The 19,576-nt window shown below is 43.6% G+C and overlaps 1 protein-coding gene across 2 annotated transcripts in view; it reads right to left on the bottom strand.

Moving 5' to 3' along the window:
* The window catches only part of Ephx1 (epoxide hydrolase 1), a 40,445-nt gene that overhangs the window by 12,009 nt on the left and 8,860 nt on the right, over nucleotides 1-19,576 (bottom strand). The window contains exons 1-3 of one of the 2 annotated variants that reach the window (XM_028781359.1): nucleotides 15,110-15,314; nucleotides 11,324-11,511; nucleotides 9,279-9,459 (exon numbers count right to left, since the gene is read on the bottom strand). In XM_028781359.1, coding sequence (XP_028637192.1) covers nucleotides 9,279-9,459; nucleotides 11,324-11,506 — 364 coding nt within the window. In that variant the 5' untranslated portion in view covers nucleotides 11,507-11,511; nucleotides 15,110-15,314. Of the gene's footprint in view, nucleotides 1-9,278; nucleotides 9,460-11,323; nucleotides 11,512-15,109; nucleotides 15,315-19,576 lie in introns of those variants that run through there. The other variant, XM_028781358.1, reaches the window with a different exon arrangement.

Raw genomic sequence — 19,576 nt, 5'->3', positions numbered from 1 at the left:
ACACACACACACTGAGTGCAGTGCTCAGATGCATGCATACACACACATACACACACACACACACACACACACTGAGTTCTGTGCTCAGATGCACAATACACACACACACACACACACACTGAGTGCAGTGCTCAGATGTGCGCACACACACACATATACACACACACACTGAGTGCATTTCACATACCTAGCTTGTCAAACATGACAGCTTAGCCTCCCAGTTCCCTACAGAGCAGCTTGTTTCTTCTTTGGTATTGGGGCTGTGTGAAAGCTGTCTCTAGAGTGAGTGTCACAACCCTGGGAAAAGGACCAAGTGTGGTTTCTACAGAATGCACATTGATTTCTCACCATAGTAAACCATGAGCTACACCATCGAGGGCCACAGAATTTAATCAACTCTGTAGGCAGACATTTCAAGTTCTCTAGTATAAATTAAGAAATTGTACAATGTAACCTTCCAGGAGGATTAAAGTGTAACCGAGTGCTTTAATTTTGTTGTTTGTGATATATGTATTTAATTTTTTTCTACTACAAACATATATAAAATGTAAGTTTTCCACATGTTTGGGCTGAAGCGTTTCTTACCATTTTCTAAGTATAAAACCAAACAATTTTAGATTTATTTTATTGTATGCATACGAGTGTTCTGCTGCATGTATGCCTATCTACCACAGGAATCCATGGTGCTTACAGAGGTCAAAAGAGAGCACCTGATGTCCTGGAACTGGTTGTGAGCCATCATGTGGTGCCAGGAATGGGTCCTCTGCAAGCCTAGAGAGTGTTCTGAAAAGCTAGCCTTCTCTCTCTAGTCCCCAAGCTAAACCTTTTACCTTCTCAAAATTATTCATTAAAATTTCATCTTTTCACTTTGAGGTGCTGGAACTGGATCCCAGACCCTGCATGTTCAAGGCAAATGGCCCATATGAGCCACAGCCCTCACCTGCAGTGACTGTCCCTATGGCTGTTGTGGAGAGCCTTTGGGGCTGATTGGCAGGAATCTGACATTGGCCAAGGACAAAGAAATGGGCTTTAGGCAGGAATCTGACTTTGGGCCATGACAAGGAAGTAAGTTCAGGCAGGAGTCTATTTTTAGGCTAAAACAGAGAAGTAATTTCAGTCTAGAATCTAAGTCTTAGGCTAAAACAAAGAAGTAGGCCTCAGGCTTGAATATGACTGTGGGCTAGGACAGGGAAGTAGGCTCAGATATTTTTGTCATCCAGATGAGCCCTTAGAAACAGCAAGAGTGATCACAGGGTGATCACGGGACTCTGTATATTGCCTTGTTTGTTCCTTGACTCTTTTCTTCTATTGTATTGTTGGTTCTTCAACCTAGAACTGACCTAAATACTTGCATGTAATTAAAAGGGTTTAAAAGAAAAGTTGAATTAAACAACCCTGCCTTCAGCCTCAGAACTGGCTGGGGTCATGCTGCAATTTGTCTAATTGTCTCTTTTCTTTTAATCCTCACTCCTGCACTGGAGAACCTGTTGACTGGCTGAGCGGGCTTAGTCAGGTGGTGTCTAATGTGGGGCTCCAGAAAGCGGGGTACAGTGAAGGACACCGCGGGAAATTGGAAGCGTGCGCAGAGGTAAGTAAAGAAGATTTGGGCCAGCAGTAAGTAAACCCCATAAGAATGTGGTAAGGGAATGGAAGAATGCCTTTTGCATATATGCTTAAAAATATGCTAAAAGCCAGAGGAGCAAAAATAAGTCAGAAATAAATTACCCAGTTTCTCATTTTTATACGGGAAATTTGTCCTTGGTTACCTGAGGAGGGTATGATAAATTTACAGACATGGGAGAGAGTGGGAGAAGGGATAAAAGGGTTTTACACAGCACACGGTCCTGAAAAAATTCCCATAAATGCTTTTAGTCTTTGGACCCTGACTAGAGACTGTTTACACCCTAGACATGTGTATGAGAAAAGCAGTCCTTCCCGACAATCTGGAGATGCTTTGGAGAGAGAGAAGGAAAACTAAGAAAGCAGGGCACTGAGGTGTTACAATAGCTGCCCTCTACAACTCCTAAAAAATGAGATGAAGAGTTAAGTCTTGAATATGAGAGAGAGAAAGAAAAGGTTCCAGAAAAGCAGTTGTCCTCTCTCAGAGCTGTGTCAGCAAAAAAGAATGAAAAGGCTGTTTCAGAGCTCTCCTAGGAACAGGAGGAAATTCAGGAGACGTCCTGAGTTTCTCTTTGGCTCCTAGAGGTCTTTCTTTGTTGTCTGTCCTTGGTGCACCAATGTCCACGTGTGTCAATTGTTTGGTTTTTGTTTCATTGTCTAAATGTTTGTTCTATGTTGCATGTTCAAAAGACAAAGACAGTTAAAGCTGCTACGTATCCACCCCTTGGGCTAGTTTACCTTGGTTTTAAAGGCCGTCTTAATATGCACAGCAGAGGTTGATAAGTTACCCTACACCTGAAGCTAATAGTTGAGCTGAGCTGGAAAAACTTCTCCAGAAATTGATTGTCAGCATAAGCTGCTTTTAAAAGAGACCAGTAGCTTTTTCGACTTTATAAAACAGCTGAGTTGTTTGTCCCAGAAAAATCTCTGTGACAAGGTGTCTTTCTCTTGAAATTACAGCTAAAAAAACTGATTTTTGTCTGGTTTTAAATAAGTAAATGTGTGTAGCCACTTCATTTTTGTTTTTGATTGGTTTTTAAAAGTATAAATATGTTCATGTCTTGGTTATAGATTATTGGCTTCTAAGTTATTGGGTTTGATTAAAAATTTACTACTTTGGTGACAGAAAGTTGGTTAAAACTGGTAACTCAGGGTTAGAGTCATTCAAAAACTAGATATATAAAAGATTTAAAACAATGTCTCTTTAATGAGATATTAAAAGCTGTACTGTCTTGCATTCATGTACAGAAATTAGCAGCCAAACTTTGCAGCATGGGGGTGATGCACTTGGTGTTGATTTTAGAGAAATTAGATTGATTGTTGGAGGTTGAGTTTTACTTTCCAAAGTTATGGTTGTGTTCTGGTGTTAACAAGGGAAACTCGAAGATTATAGTTAAATTGTCACTGTTCCATTGGCTACAAATTGCAGTTAGATCACAGGTTTGAGATTTTAACTCACACATATTTGTAATTAAGAAAAAAATTTGGCAGGGTGAAAATTGTTACATGGTTTGCTGGGAAGGGTTGATGAGGCTATGGATCTTGTGGAGACATTGTAGCCTGGCTTGCTTACTCTAGCTGCCATTCCAAGAAATGCATATAAAATTATTATAGATTTAGAAGATTGTTTTATACTGTTCCTTTACATTCTGGTGACTGTGGGAGGTTTATATTTAGTGAGCTTGCTTGTAATTTTAGAGAATCCATGAAGTGATATCACTAGAAAAATTTGCTTCAAGAAGTGGCCAATAGCCTTATGTAAGAAATTTTGTTGCTGCTTCAGTACAAGAAGTTAGGAGTTTGAATCTTTCAGGGTATATTATTTATTATAGATATTTGTTAGCTGATCCCTTTGAAAGAATTTTATACCATAAGCCTTTGCTCTCATACAATGAGCTTTGAAATCCTGGAGTGCTTGTTGCTCTAGAAAAGATTCAAAGACAATACCTTCTCAATATTTGGGACCTCAGCTATATCCTAAGCAGATTGTGGCACAGAAAATTCCAATAAGAAAAGATAGTTAGGGCTAGAGAGATGACTCAGCAGTTAAAAGCACTGACTGCTGTTTTGAAGGTCCTGAGTTCAATTCCCAACAACCATGTGGTGGCTCATAACCATCTGTAATGAGATCTAGTGCCCTCTTCTGACTTACAGGTGTACATACAAAAAAAAAAAAGATAGTTTGCTTTTAATGATTTTCAAAAGTTGATAAGAAATATTAATTGGCTAAGACCTCATTTTAAGCTTACCACAGAAGAACTTAAACTTCTGTTTGATACCCTCAAGGGGGATGCAAATCCTAATTCCCCTGACAGTTAACTGATGAGAGACAGATAGCTTTGCAGAAGGTGGAGGAAGCTATTAGCCAACAGCAGATACATTATATAGACTATAACCAATTGCTGGCTGCTTGCATCCTTGCTACAACTCATGCGCCCACAGCAGTCCTTTGGCAAAAGGGATCATTAATGTGGATCCATCTTCCTTCATCTCCAAGTAAAGTTTTTACACCCTATTATGAAGCTGTAGCTTTGTTAATGCAGAATTGTAGAATAGAATCTACAATTCTATTCTACAAATAGAATTATTTGTAGAAAAAATATTTTGGGAAAGAACCTGACGAAATATTTATTCCTTATTCCAAACAACAGTTAAATTGGTTATTGCAGAATACTGATATTTGGCCTATTGTATGTGCAAACTTCTCAGGAAAAATTGATAACCATTATCCAAAAGATAAGTTATTACAGTTTTCCTCTATGCATGCTTTTGTATTTCCTATAAATTTACGCATGCAGCCCATAGAAAATGGACTTACTGTGTTTACAGATGGCTCATTTAATGGGAAGGCAGCATACGTGATAGGATCTCATGTTCATTCTCTTGAGTTTCCTCCTGCTTCAGCACAAATAATTGAACTATGTGCTGTAGCTGTTGTTTTTGAAACACTGAAAAACCAAGCTTTTAATTTGTATCCTGATAGCCAATATATAGCTCATGGTTTACAATTACTTGAAACTGTTCCTTTTTTAGATACTGCTAATTCTCAAATTTTGCAATTACTTATGCAAATACAACTTAATTTAAGAGAATGTACAGTTCCTTATTTTGTAAGACATCTAAGAGCTCATACTGGACTGCCCAGACCCCTTAGTGAGGGCAGTGCCACAGCAGATTTATATACCAGGAAGGTTATAGGCCTTGCACAGGAACAGTTAGCCAAACAATCTCATTCTCTACATCATCAAAATAGTAATAGCTTGAGACAACAATTTGGTATTTCTAGAGAATGTGCATGTCAAATTGTAAAGACTTGTCCTGAATGTCCTCAATTTCTTCCTGTACCACATAATGGTGTTAATCCTCGAGGACTTATACCTAATCAATTATGGCAGATGGATGTTACTCATATTTCTGACTTTAGAAAATTAAAATATGTACATGTGACTATTGACACCTTTTCAGGCTTTCTAGTTACAACTGCTTTAACAGGAGAAACAACTAAAAATATAATGAGTCATTGCTTACATTGTTTTTCTATACTGGCTGTTCCAAATCAGATTAAACAAATAATAGAACTGGCTATTACAGTCAAACGTTTGAGATGTTTTGTCAACAATTTAACATTATCCATATTACTAAAATCCATTTTAATCAAGAACTAGATATTAAGAAACAGATATTGTAAAACTTTAAAACAATATCTTCATAAAATAAAAAAGGGGAGCTATATCCCCATACACCACTAATTTATTTAAATCACGTTCTTTTATTTTAAAATTTTAAAATTTGGAAGCCAAGGAACTGAGTGTCTATGGCATCCTACAACTTGGCATACTTATGCCTAGGTGAAATGGAAGGATCCACTTACAGGCATATGCCATGACCCAGATCAGGTATGTAATATGGGGAAGAGGGAATGTTTGTGTTTCTTCTGCAGGATGCTGAAGGAGCATGCTAGCTGCCAGAATGATTGGTGAGACATGCTGATGCTGGGACCAAGAATGATGCTGACCTGTGTGCTTGCTGATTTCCCTGACAATGGTGACTGGGAAGCTGTATTGGACATACGTTCCTGACCCACCTTTGCTTGCCTATATCCCAGATTGGACAAGCTGCCTTGCCTCAAGCTTTTAGACCTTGTGGGACAGAGAATCAAAAAGAGAAGTTATAATGACCTTTCCACTTCCTTTATTGTGACCATTTATTCTGACTCATTCATGGACTGGCCTAGAAATCAATCCAATATTGGAAATGACAGTCTTCATTTGGAGGGCTGGTTCTGGACATTTTCAGAGACATGTCTGGAAGTTAGCAGCAGCTCTCTATGAAGTCACACTGGCTATAGATAACATCGGGACAGGATCTGGACTGACAACAAGTGTTAGTGCTTGTGTTAAAGCTCCTAATCTTTTATTAATTGGTCATGTTAAAATTACTTTTATCTCTTCTACTGTATTCAATGTAAGTTGTATTGATTGTACACTTTCTAATTGTGTTAGTGTGTTGAAATCTGGGATGCCTGTTATGGTGGTCTATCAACCAGCTTTTGTTTTATTGCCAGTTAGTATTTCAGAACCTTGGTATTCTGAAAAAGGTTTACAAGTATTGGAAGAAGTGAGTCATGCTTTAAGCAGAAGCAAGAGAGTAGTGGACTTGATTATTGTTGGTATAGCAGCTTTGATTACATTGATAGCTAGTACCACTGCTTCCACAATTGCTTTGACACAGGAAGTTAAGACAGCTATGTTTGTTAATCATCTAGCAAAAAATGTTACTAATATTCTGAGTATTCAAGAGAATTTAGATAGACGTTTGGAACAATGGATTGATGCTCTTTATGATACTATTCATATTATTGGAGAGAAGGTTCAGGGTTTAAATGTAAGGAGCCATCTCGAGGGCCATGCCAAATACCAATGGATTTGTGTTACTGCTAAAATTTACAATGACAGCCACTATAATTGGGAAAAGGTTCAGAGACACTTGCAGGGTACTTGACATAATTCTAACACCTCTTTGGATGTTTTAGCCTTGCACACTGAGATTATCAATTTAAAGAATGTTGCTCCACTGAGCTTTGATCCAGGAGATACTGCTGATAAAATTATTCATGGCCTGATGTCAGTGTTTCCATCTTGGTCAAGCTTCAAGAATGACATATATAGCTTGATCATGCTAGCCCTTTTTGTCCTGGGAATACTTTAATTCCTGCTCCCCACGTTAAAGCTTGTCTTTAACCACATCAACATGCTGGCAGCCAAAGTGCATGGCTTGAAACTAAAAATGGACCCCCAAATTTAACAGGCTGCCAAGCCAATGACAGACAACCTTCTGAAGCGCCTTACCAAGCTAAGACAGAAGTGCATTGCTTTTGATAATGCATATTCAATGACCGCTAAGGGGGGCGTTGCTGTCAAAATGACTGAAGACAGGCTCAGTCTTGTTAAATAATATAAAGGGGGGAGATGTGGAGAGCCTTTGGGGCTGATTGGCAGAAATCTGACATTGGCCAAGGACAAGGAAATGGGCTTTAGGCAGGAATCTGACTTTGGGCCATGACAAGGAAGTAAGTTCAGGCAGGAGTCTATTTTTAGGCTAAAACAGAGAAGTAATTTCAGTCTAGAATCTAAGTCTTAGGCTAAAACAAAGAAGTAGGCCTCAGGCTTGAATATGACTGTGGGCTAGGACAGGGAAGTAGGCTCAGATATTTTTGTCATCCAGATGAGCCCTTAGAAACAGCAAGAGTGATCACAGGGTGATCACGGGACTCTGTATTATTGCCTTGTTTGTTCCTTGACTGTTTATTTCTATTGTATTGTTGGTTCTTCAACCTAGAACTGACCTAAATACTTGCATGTAATTAAAAGGGTTTAAAAGAAATGTGGGATTAAACAAACCTGCCTCAGTCTTCAGCCTCAGGACTGGCTGGGGTCATGCTGCAGTTTTGTCTAATCGTTTCTTTTCTTTTAATCCTCACTCCTGTGCTGGAGAACCTGTTGGGTGACTGAGCAGGCTTTGTCAGGCTGTAAAAAAGATCAATCCCGGGAGCTCAGGTGTCTGCCATCACATCAGCATCCTGCACACAGTCAGCATCTCCCCACCACAGCATCCTGCACACAGTCAGCATCTCCCCAACAACATCCTGTACACGGTTAGCATCTTCCCAGCCCACTTAGTCTCCTTCTTGATGTTTCTCTGTTTTAGACTCCTCACATAGGTGGAATCATGAGTCTGCCCTTTATGAATGACAGCTGTCACCCAATACAATACAAAATCCTTAAGGTATGCGCATGGTGTTACACTGACAAATTTCTTTTTTTCTTTTTTGAAACCTATCAGGTCCCAGGCTGACCCTCAGTCCTGCCTCTGCCTTCCAAGGGCTAGGAAAACAGACTACCACACTGTCTTCACAGCCTCCCCCTTCTAAACTGTGTGACATTGATATACATGTTCAGTGCTGTGTGTTCAGGATTCCAGGATTTAATCTGACCTTGCTTTTCTGGATCCTACCCAGGACCCTGACTGACCTGTGTTCTTAGGTTTCTTTTAGTATAGTCCACATTTCTAAGAATCGCTTCCAGAACAGAACTCCCTTTTAACAAGACTATGCTTGTTCCATTTTGGAACCTTAATTTTCCCACTTAATATCTCCCAGGTCCCCCTCTGTTGCTAAACGTATTGCCAACTTCAAGTTCATTTAAGTGGTTATTTTTTGAAATGAAGTCTTTTTTTTTTAACTCAAATTTTAGTGCCACATCATCTGATTTTAAAATTAGAAACAAACACACATCCATGCTTGCATGCTCACAGGCTCTCGCTGGAAGCTCACCTAAGGACAACAGATTTGTGTCTAGGATGAAGACACACTGACAGGGCTGCCATTGTAATACTTAGAATATAGTAACTTAAGGTTACCATCATTATTGTTAATCTTATTAAATTAGATACAGAGCCTCCCCAACAGTGAATCATCTTAATGTCATGGAACTTGACACTTATTGCCACGGAGCCACTGAACTGTGCACTTAGAGATCATCAAGGCATGATTTCACCACAATAAAAATAAGAGGATTAAAAAATGAAAAGCATTGTCTAGTCTTATTAAACATACTCTGCTGAGTCTGTGTGTTGTTAAAAATTTGGTTTCTACTAAGGAAAGTATTAATTCAGACAAAATGACCCTGAGTTAACTTCCTCTCTTCATGGCAGGAAGTCTCAGGGACAGCAGGTGGGAAGACTGGGCTATGAGGTTGAGGGTCATGGGTGGACAGGACAGTTTATCACAGAATTGACCACTGAGCACCATAGAGCTGGCTAGCCTCAAACTCTATCAGGGGCTGAGCTGAGGCTGGCCATGACCAGACCCCAGGCTTCCTGGATAGACTCTGCTCACAGATGTCTACACACTGCGGGCTGCAGTTGGCAGGGCTCTGGTTACACAACCATTGCTCTGCCCTTTTGTCTAGTGCTATAGACGGACAGTTGCTGACTCAGCATGATCTGTACATCTGGCAAGATGGTGAACACAGTAGGTCTCGGTGACCGACCACTTGATCTTGGGGGGATACAGCACAGTTGACTTATGCAGGAAGGCTGCTCCTGAGACTCACACCCATCCCTGTTCTCCCATCCTGGCTGCTGTTCTGGAATCTCACCTTCAATCTTGGTCTTGAAGTGAGGGTACTGGTTGAGGATGTCCACCTGCTTCCTCCAGTCAAACTCGTTCCTCCAGTAAGACACCACTTTCTTCAGGTAGTTGGAGTTGAAGCCATAGTGGAAACGGCTGCCCTCCAAAGGTGGGGATGCCCGGAACCTATCTATCCTCTGATGTAAGTCCTGTAGTGAAGAAGCCAGGGTGGGGGACAGAGACAGGAGAGCACTTGTGTGCACAACTCAGAGGGAACCCTGCAGCCATAGATGGTCACCATGGAGAAGCCACACAAGGCACCCATGTGTGTCACTGGATCCTTGTGGGGCTAATGGGACTCCCCCTTTCCTCTATCTCTGTGTCGGTGGAATGGGTTTGGGGGGCATTCAGGGAGACATGCCACACACGATGCATTCTCCCTCTTAGCTGGATCCCATTCATCTTCTCATTTCTTGGATGTTGAACAACACTCACTTCATGCACCAAACCACCTATAGTCATGCAAATGGCAAACTTTTGAAATAGCAAGATTGTACAGGAGAAGGAAGGGTTTCACTTTCTCCCTGAAACAAAGGACCTGCCATAGATGACCCCTGAAGCAGCAGAGAGGCGGAGGGCACAGGTGACCCCTGCAGGAGCAGAGAGGCTGAGGGCACAGGTGACCCCTGCAGGAGCAGTGATTATTGTAGTTCTTCTGTTGATTTTTTTCCCACACCTTTTTACAGACACATAAGCTATTCATGTGCAGTTGGTGAGCAGGTGGCAGCCTGCGGTTGCCCTTGAGCCATGGTGAGCCTCTTATCGATGTACAGGCTCGAATGATCCTAACAAAGATGAAATGGGCTGCCCAGGGAACAGGCTCCAAAAGCATGGATGCAGATAAAAGTTCAGTATTCCAGCCAAGGGACATGCCTGCCCACTCAAGGAGTGGCTCAGTGTCATTATTCACAGAGATTTTCATGTCCCTTGGGCTCCCCAAACAGGTTTGCAAACCTTAGGCTCCATCCAGGACTGATCCTCAGAGCTCATGAACCTCAGCTGCTTGCCCTTGGCTTCAGTCCAGACCCCTCACAATCCTTCCTCCTGGGAACTTCTGTGACCTTTTGTTAGTGCCCCAGTGACATTAATCTCCCAGTGACAGAGATCTCTGTATCTCTTGATATCACTGGTCACTGTATCTCTTGACGCATTCATTACCTTATCGTGTATGGATGCTAAATTCTGAGCGGTGTGAGGGAAGGGTCTCTGTGATCTCCCAGTACTCTGCAGAGCACCTGGACACAGTAGCTGCCCAAGGATCACAGGGTGAAGGAAAGGATAGGCCATGTAAGTCTGATCCCTTGTGACCTCGACTGAATGACTGGCTCCCTCAGGAGACTTCCTTCTCCCTTCCCCTGCCCACCAGCCCCTCCTTTCTGACTCTGGCTCTGTGTGGAAAGGCCAGGGCCCTGAGACTTGTAATCCTCAGCCTGTGCTCTCCAGCACCTGGAACCCCTGCTGTACTATTCTTAGCCTCAGGGCCCACCTTTGAGAGATGCCACAACAGGTGTCAATGGGCAGGATTGGTATAGGGACATGGTGGGCCCAGGAGTGGTGGCCACACTGTAGGGCCTTTCCCAAGGCTGACCCCATGATCTACATGGTACTGCATGTCCTCAGCTCCTCTCCCCTGTGTAGCTGTGACTTCCACATCAGCCCAGGGACATCTGCTCACTCTGTCCCTTAAGCTGCACCAGCCACAAGTGGGTAGACCAGGAGGTGGGGGGATGATGGGAGCTCTCTTCAGTCTATGGTGCACACATGGTTCTATAAGCAGCTCTTCTGGGCCTCGTGTGGGGGAGGAGAAGTAGCTAGAGAAATGGGGTTAGTAAGGAGGAAATTTGTTTTGGGAACAAAATGCACACACCCTCAGGGAGAAGAGTGGCCAGGGAAAAACCTCAGGATGGTCCATTTCCAGAGCTCCATTCTCAGTCATGTCCCAACTCTGGTCCCAGGGAAACACAGCAGGACCACCCCTTTGGTTTCTGCCCTGTCTGGGAAAGGGTGTCTCACCTTGATCTCCTCATCTGATGTTTCCACCTTGAAGGGCCGGATGCTCTCATCTTCTTTGGCCGATGGCTTTGACCCTGTCCCCCACCACCCATCTTCAAGTGGTAATGTCTCCTCCTTGTCCCTGGAGACAAACCAGTAGATGACAAAGCCCAGCACTGAAGCCAGGACAAGTTCCAGCCACATGACTCCTGGGGGATGAAGAGAAACATCAGCAAGAGAAACAACCTGGCCTGGTGCCTGGCTCTCCAGAAATGCCAGTCATCAAAAAGGCTCTTCCCCAGCTCATTCACAAATGTGAGGGTTAACCTCAGCTGTCACCCTGATGGGATTTAGAGCCCCTTAGGAGACAAGCCTGCCAGTATGACTGTGAAGGTGCTTCCAGAGGAGCTGACCTGAGGTGGGTCTTCCCACCACGAATTTGATTGGTGCCTTTCCAAGAGCTAGAGCCCGAGGCTAAATAAGAAGAAAGAGACCTGAGCTCTAGTATTCATCTCTATCTGACTGTGGATACAATGTGTTCAGTTACCTCCAGGTCCTCAGAAGCCACACCTGCCCTGCCATGATTGATTCTCTCCTCAAGCACAGATCAAACAAATTCTCCAACTGTTAAGTATCTTCTTACAACTATTTGTCACACCATCCAGTAACTAACTAATGTGTGACTGACTCCTGGACTTATTCATGCTTGCCTTGTGTGAAAAGTCAATATGGGTGGCCATAATTAAAATGGCTTTTTTTTTTGGTCAGACCCAGAAGAAATGCTTATGTGCAATGGATTGTTCTTCATGACTGACAGCCACTGGGGAAGAAGCCTCTGCCATGCTCTAAGCTTGCACAGTGGCTGCCACAGCCCCACACAGAAGCACTTCTGCAAGGACAATTATTTGGGCAATGTCTTCTGCCTCACTCTGAATCCACTTTCCTTATTAATCACAGTGGTCAAAGTTACTGTTTCAAAGTAACTGATGTAGTGCATCTTTGTTTTAAATTTATCCATTGTTAGTGTTATTAATATTCTGGTCACTGGGACATAGTCTGTGGTCTCAAATATTATAGGCAATTCTATATCATAGCCAAGTTACACTGCCAACCCCATACTCCTTATTTTTGCCTTTAAACAACTCCCTTTGTTTCAATATTTTTTTAATGTGGGCGTAATTTAATGATCTGTGTATTCTCTTATATTTTTGGTTGTGAGCCTAATCTTTAGTGGCTGAGCCATCTCTCCAGCCCCATCAGTGTATTCTGTTTGCCTTGCTCTGTTGTTCCTAAATTAATAGCAATACTCGGAGAAACACTGGCTCTTGTTTTGTTTTAATGATGTTTGAGATGACGGCTGGTATCCAAGGCTGGCTTGAACCTCAGCCATCCTCCTGCCTCAGGCTTCCTAGTACCCAGGAGTATAGGTATGGCTCATCATGTCTGGCTGTACTGGACGGTTTTGTGTGTCCACTTGACACAACTGGAGTTATCATAGAGGATAGAGCCTCCCTTAAGGAAATGCCTCCATGAGATCCAGCTGTAAGGCATTTTCTCAGTTAGTGATCAAGGCTGGGTGGGCCCACTGTGTGTGGCACCATCCCTGGGCTGGTAGTCCTAGGTTCTATAAGAAAGCAAGCTGAGCAAGGCAGGGGAAGCAAGCCAGTAAGTAACATCCCTCTATGGCCTCTGCATCAGCTCCTGCTTCCTGACCTGCTTGAGTTCCAGTCCTGACTTCCTTTGGTGATGAACAGCAATGTGGAAGTGTAACTGAATAAACCCTTTCCTCCCCAACTTGCTTCTTGATCATGATGTTTATGCAGGAATAGAAACCCTGACTAAGACACTGGCCAATAATTGTCTTATTTAGCTCAACAACGCAAAAAAAAATACAATATAAAAATCTGCATAATGTTAGAGAGAAGCTCAACCATAACTCTGCTAGGTAGTGAGAGCTGCTCAGCCCCTGGGAACTGTAGATGGTGACTTCAACAGTGCTGGGTGGGAGCTATGGAGGCTGCATTTGGAGGCTTGGGGCTTCTGAGGGACCTTCTGCTCCTGAGGCTGTTCAGGAGGACCTCTCTGTCCCCTGATGTGTGAAAAGAGGGGTACATTCTATGTGTGATCCTAAAAGGAGGGTCCTTCATGGAATACAGGGAAAGAGAGGTCAGAGGTCCTAGGACCCTGAGTCCAGTTGAGAGTGGGACAATATTCAGGAGCTCACCCTCAGCTAAGTCTGTCATCTCTTGGTACTTTAAATAGTTTTATTGAAAGAGGATACACCCTACCGTGTACCCATTTCAAGTGTACAATCCAATTGTTTGGAGTGTGCTCATGGACACAGGCAGCCCTTGCACAGCTGATGTTAGGATATTGTCATCCCAACAAAGAGAAAGCTTACACTCTGAACATGCCACTCCTCTAGTCCCCAACCTATCCTGGGCCCTCTGTAACCATATCTCCAGTTTCTATGGGCATGCACTATTATGTTTCAGAAAATCCAAGCTGTAGTTTAACATCTGCTAGTCTGAATCTTTTGTCTTTTCTTTCATGAGGAATTAAAAAAAAAACAGGCCTCTGTAAACCAATACCAGAGAGATCCCAGCCCTGCATTGTGGCAAGGCTCCTCAACTTCCATCTTCCTAGGACAGTCCCAAGCTTGGCAGGAACATGAACCTATCCTTGGAACAAGGGAAGAGGAGGTTTCACCGGTCAGGACCAGTCTAGGTGACAGAGCAGAGAGTGCAATCCCAAGGCAGAAAAAAGCCTGTTAGAAAAACACCTGTGTGCACTCCACCTGCTAATATCAGATGGTCAGGGTTTATATTATTCCTGTGGAAAGCTGCCCATTTAAGCTAAGAACTTACCCACTACATGCCATTTCCGGAGATACCATGCCACACAGAAAGCCAGCTGTGGGGCTTCTAAAGAGATATGGCTGATGGGGTGGGGGTACCTGCACCCCGATGTGGAAGGAATCTCAAGTGAAAACTGCTTCTGTCTGCCAGGGACCCTACTGATCTCTCCTGACCTACTGTCAGTCCCAGAGCCACCTCTGTGTCTTCATTCATACTCATCCATCACCAGGAACTGGTGCCACACAGATATAACCTCCTCCATGGCCAGCCCCTCTCTGACCAGAGACCTTACTGCCACAGATCTCAAGAAAGGCAACCTAGGCACCATTAGCCAAAGTCACTGGGACATTGAGATCCCAGTACAGCCCTCCATGAAAGCCAGGCCTTGTGAATATGGTCTTCAATTTTCTTCCCATCTCCCATTTTGAGCTGTAAACGTCTGTGTGGCTCAAAGTCTCTGTGAGAATATTTCCCAAGAATTTGGGTGCCAGAGAGAAAGCTTTGCCCATCCTAGAGAGAGGATACTGGTGTGTGTGTGTATGTGTGTGTGCGTGTCTGTCTGTCTGTCTGTGTATGTATAGTGTACATTCCATCATTCCGTTCCTAGGCCCCCAGACCAAGGCTTTTGTCTCTCAACCTTAGGCTCCCTAAGCCCTTGTCCTCAGGCCCCTGATCAATCAGGTGGTGAGACCAGCTTGAAATGACTGATGATGAGTCCTTCGGAATTCAGACAGGGACTTTGCTTTTTTTTTTTTTTTCATTTCTAGAGACTCTCTGTCCCTACTATAAAGTTCTTTTCTTTGAGAAGAAGGACTACTGTCACCTGTTATCCCAGGGTCACTGAGAGAAGACCAATTCTGCATGATGCCAACAGGAGAGAGAGTTAAAAGTAGAGTCAAGTAAGAAAGCTGGCCACCTTGCCCAGGGAACTTGACAATCAGCCCCCTACCTGACTGTAGCAGGGAGGCCCAAAGTGTCCCTGTTGTTTTCTCTGGGAACAGAAGTGCCTGCTTTTCCTTTTCTGGGCAGAATTATCCCAGTGTGCTCTGCTGTTCACCGGGGCTAAGTGTAGGCTCCGTGATTCCTCCCTCGTCACAGCATGCCGGTGAGGGTGGCTGAATGTGAGTGAGTCCCTTCCAGCCCTGACTTTTTATAATTTCATAGCCCCAGTGACTCAGCTGATCTGTTGTGTGCACAGGGCAGTTATCACTCTGGACTTCAGACAGCAAACTGAACCACAGTCACAGTGACAGACCCAGAGGCTCAGTGCTGGAGCTCCATCGAAAAAAACAGAATCCAGGCAAAAGGGCATTAGGATGACTCATGTCAGTCTTGCCCCAGTGCCCACCCCTTGTGAGGTTTTGTTTACCCATGGTTGACTGTGGCATGAAAGTGTAAACAGACATTTTAGAAGTAATTCTTAGTTTAAAACTGTGTGTTGGCCTGGCAAGAAGGCTCAGCGAGTAAAGGCATTTGCTGCTAGGCCTGATGGGAAGTTTGATCTTGGGAATCCACAAACATGGTGGATGGAAAGAATCGACTCTGGAAAGTTGTTCTTTTATCTCTTCAGATTCTCTCTCTCCCTAAAAGACTCCAAACAAACAACAAAATCTCAAAGCTATGATCATAAATGTTGACATCTCCCACTGCCCTACTCCATCCTGTCCAGGTTGTAAATGATTCTTTTGTTCAATGTATCCATGATGTATACACTATGCATCCATTAGTTCTATAGGGGCATCCTCGTGATCACAACAGTGAGCTTGAATTCAAGTAATCCTATGTCATTTAGTAACTGCGTCTATGTTGTGTGTTGGAAAGTATTGTTCTCCAAAAAGCTCAAGAGTATAGTGGGGCACAGGGCTAAAGAGTAACTTCAAGGCTTTGTTCCTTAGAATAGTCCAGGTCAGAGGAATGTAAGTGTTAGCCACTATATAAAATAGTGTAGTACTTTGCTCAAGTATAAGTCACTGGGCCTTAGAGTCACTGGGCTTCAGACTACAAAGCAGGACTGGCTGCAATGTCTCAGTTCACTCCACTGACCACCACTCATTACTTAATAGCAGGTAATAAAGGTGCACAGAAATGTTATTTCTGATTAGACTTGAGTAGCTGCTGGCATTGTCCTGATGCAGGTTGGGTTTGCTGTGTTTGCCAATCAACAGGACAGGCAAATCCACTATTCATTGACCTTTACAAACCAACCAACCAACCAACCCCAATACTTACTTAAGATAAGAATCGGAAAGGGAAATGCCTAGCTCTATGCTTGTGAGGATTATAATTTATGGCCAAAGAATATATCTCTGTTGCTATGCATGCTGCATGTCCCCTCTCTAGCATGCTCCCTTAGTATGTGTTTACAGTCTGAAACTTTCATATGAGCCCTGGGACCTCAGAACACTGACAACCACAAGCCCAGGTATTGTGGCCCCCAAGGGGTTTCCAAGACTGTGAGTTTTTCTCCCTCCTCCTGGAAGGATAATAAGCAATACCTTTCCCTGGAACATGAGTGGGTGGTGCTGCCTGGTGTCTGACCAATCAGAGCTGGTGCCTACTGTCTATGGGTATATCTTTGCACACACACCCCTCCCCCTAGACTGAGTATTGAGATGCCCACAGTCCAGAGCAGGACAGACTTGTGTCTGGCTTGATTCAGAGTCTACAGGAAAGGGGGTTCTAGCACCTTTTCTTATCCCACTGACATATCTGTAAGTTCTACAGCATTTCTTCCAAAGCATAACTATCAAGAAACTGGAGATCACTAAAGCTCTGTGCGTAGTCTAGTAAAGGTAGGAAAGCTGAGGCAGTTCACCTCAGTGAAGGTCTCTCAGGGAAATGCCATCTTGAGTTCAGGTGGCTGAGAAAAGTTCACCTGGACTCTGACTTTTTCATAGACTTTTTAGGAGCGGTCAGCCTCAGTGGCCCAGTTCCTGGAAGAGCTGGTTTAGAGGGAAGACCCAATCATGAGTCCCCTGGAGGATGTGACATGCCAGTGCCATTAGCAGCAGGTACCATGCAGTGTCTGTGAGCTGGGTAGCATGTTAGCACACTTGGTGAGACAATGAAGACGCTGCCTGGCTGTCCTCCAGAGCGTCTGTGCCATGGTGCCACAATTAGAAGCTCTGATGCATTTGGCTTTAGGGACAGGAGAATCTTGGAGGCACAGTAGGGGGTTCTAGTATGTTTTCTTCCTTTGGTGGTTCCATTTGCAATTCTATCACAGCAGCTGCAGGACTCTGGATAAGTTATGAAATCCCTTGAGTCTTTGTCATCTAGAGTGTGGGGATCATCAGCCTATCAGGCTGCTGTGAAGAATGAGTGGCCCTGAGCAGATGCTCCACCCACGTGGGTGTCTTTTCCTTTCCTCTAATTCACTATATGGGACTCTTATATCCAAGCCCTCTACAGCAGCATATGTGCACAGAACCAGGCTGGAGGTAAGAGCATGGAGACACCTATGTCCTGGGATGCCCACTGCCCATGTGCCCTCACCAAAGCCGTGATACAGAAGGATTAAGGCAAGCACAGCTCATATAGACCCGTGACTATCTGTGTTCTGTAACCATGTCCTAGGGCTGCATGTCTGTACTATTAGCTCAGAGAAGTCTGTTCTCATTGTCAGGGGTCCCACTGCTATCTGCTGACGCTCTACCTTATAGTGAACAGCTGCAAGGAAGTCTTCTGTGTGGTCTATTTCTATTAGTAGAGAACCTTCTAACCTCTTCAAAACACCAAAGTTTAGGGGCTATCAGGAAAGACTCTGGAAACAAAAAAGCAAGTCCAAAGTTCCTTTTCACTGTGGTAGCACCTGAAACTGGAGGTTAATTTATCTTGTACCAAAGGTTTTATTCTCCCAGTAATCTTTTTATTTATTTTGTAACCCAATTTTTCAATGAGAAAAACACTGCCTGGAGGATTGGAGTTGGAGAAGAAGCCATTCCAATGGAGAGCAGGGCTGTGGGTATGGCTCCTAGAGCATGTGAGGAGGTGTGTTTGATGTCCAGTGCTACAAAAGGAAAAGGAAACCATAATTTTTTCCTTAGAGTTATGATATTCTTCCCAAGAACATGGTTGGCTGCTTAGTAAAGAAGATGCATTAAAAAAACTAAAATGGAAACAAACAGCCGGATACATATGTTACAACATTATAACCACGGCTTGGGGGATGACTCAGAAGTGCATCAGCTAGTTTTCAGAGGATGGAGATTCCATTCCTAGCCCTCACATCTATCTACAGCTTTCCTTTCTGGGGACCCAACATCTGTGCAGGAATTTTACATATGACGTGCACAGACATACGTGCAGGTAAAATACCCAGGTGTACAAAATTTAAAGAAAAAAAACCAACACAAAATCAATTCATAGTAACTGGAGGACATTGGTCATTTACTGGAAATCTGAAGAGCAGCCAAGTCTTCATAAGAAGAATTACAGTTATACGTATTTTAATGTTAGCTGCTGCTATGGATCTCGCCTTGGTGGCAGAGTGCTGTCAAGCATGTTTGCTGTGTTCTACCATCTACTCAAATGTAAAATTTGCCTTTCCATTTTTAAGCCATGAAAAGCTTTATCCATGAATCTATTTCATGTGTCAGGTATCAGCTGCCTTCATTGCACCAGAGTCTCACATGACACGCTCAGGCAGGTGTGACATGTGTGACTGAGACTCTGCTGTGTGGTTTCCTTCTGTTTGTGAAGTCCATGAGACAAAGATCAATCCAGAAACCTCAGGGTACCAATCTGACAGTGGCTCAGTGAAAATGTAAAGCCATAAAGACAAAGTTGGCAAGGCGGGTTTAGGGTGAGGGTAGAGGGTAGGGAAGAGGCCATTGGAGAACTTGTGTCAAAGACGAGGCATCATTTACATGCATGTCACTCCTGCTGCCTCTGTAGGTGACAGAGACATGTGTCTATTCTAGACTTCCTGTGAGTCTGATCCTTTGTGCCAGCTATGCTCTCCCATTCACAGATGTCTCCCAATCTCCAGCCCATGTGGCACTGAACTGTGACCCTGACCCCTAAGCTTTGTCGTCTTCTGGGCTTTCCACTCAAGTGCTGTTACCCACTGGCCACTGTCAAGTTTCCAAAATAGAGATTTCCTGGCAACCGTTCTTTATTCTACTGACATACCTGTAAGTTCCACAGCTTTTTTTCCAAAGCATCCAAAGCATAACTACCAAGTCTATCTCTGCCATCACACCCATCACACCCAGACACTTGCAGGCTCCCCTCATGACTGCTGCAAGGGCCCTGACTGACCTCTCCCTACCCTAGTCTCTGTCTACCATGAGTCTCTTATGGACATTTGACTCTCTCACCAACACACACACACACACACACACACACACACACACACACACACACACAGAGAGAGAGAGAGAGAGAGAGAGAGAGAGAGAGAGAGAGAGAGAGA

This window comes from Grammomys surdaster, unplaced genomic scaffold (assembly GCF_004785775.1).
Source record: "Grammomys surdaster isolate TR1022 unplaced genomic scaffold, NIH_TR_1.0 411, whole genome shotgun sequence".
In the NCBI taxonomy this organism is placed as follows: domain Eukaryota; kingdom Metazoa; phylum Chordata; class Mammalia; order Rodentia; family Muridae; genus Grammomys; species Grammomys surdaster.
The sequence above is the reverse complement of the archived record's forward strand: the minus strand, read 5'-3'. Positions and strand labels throughout refer to the sequence as shown.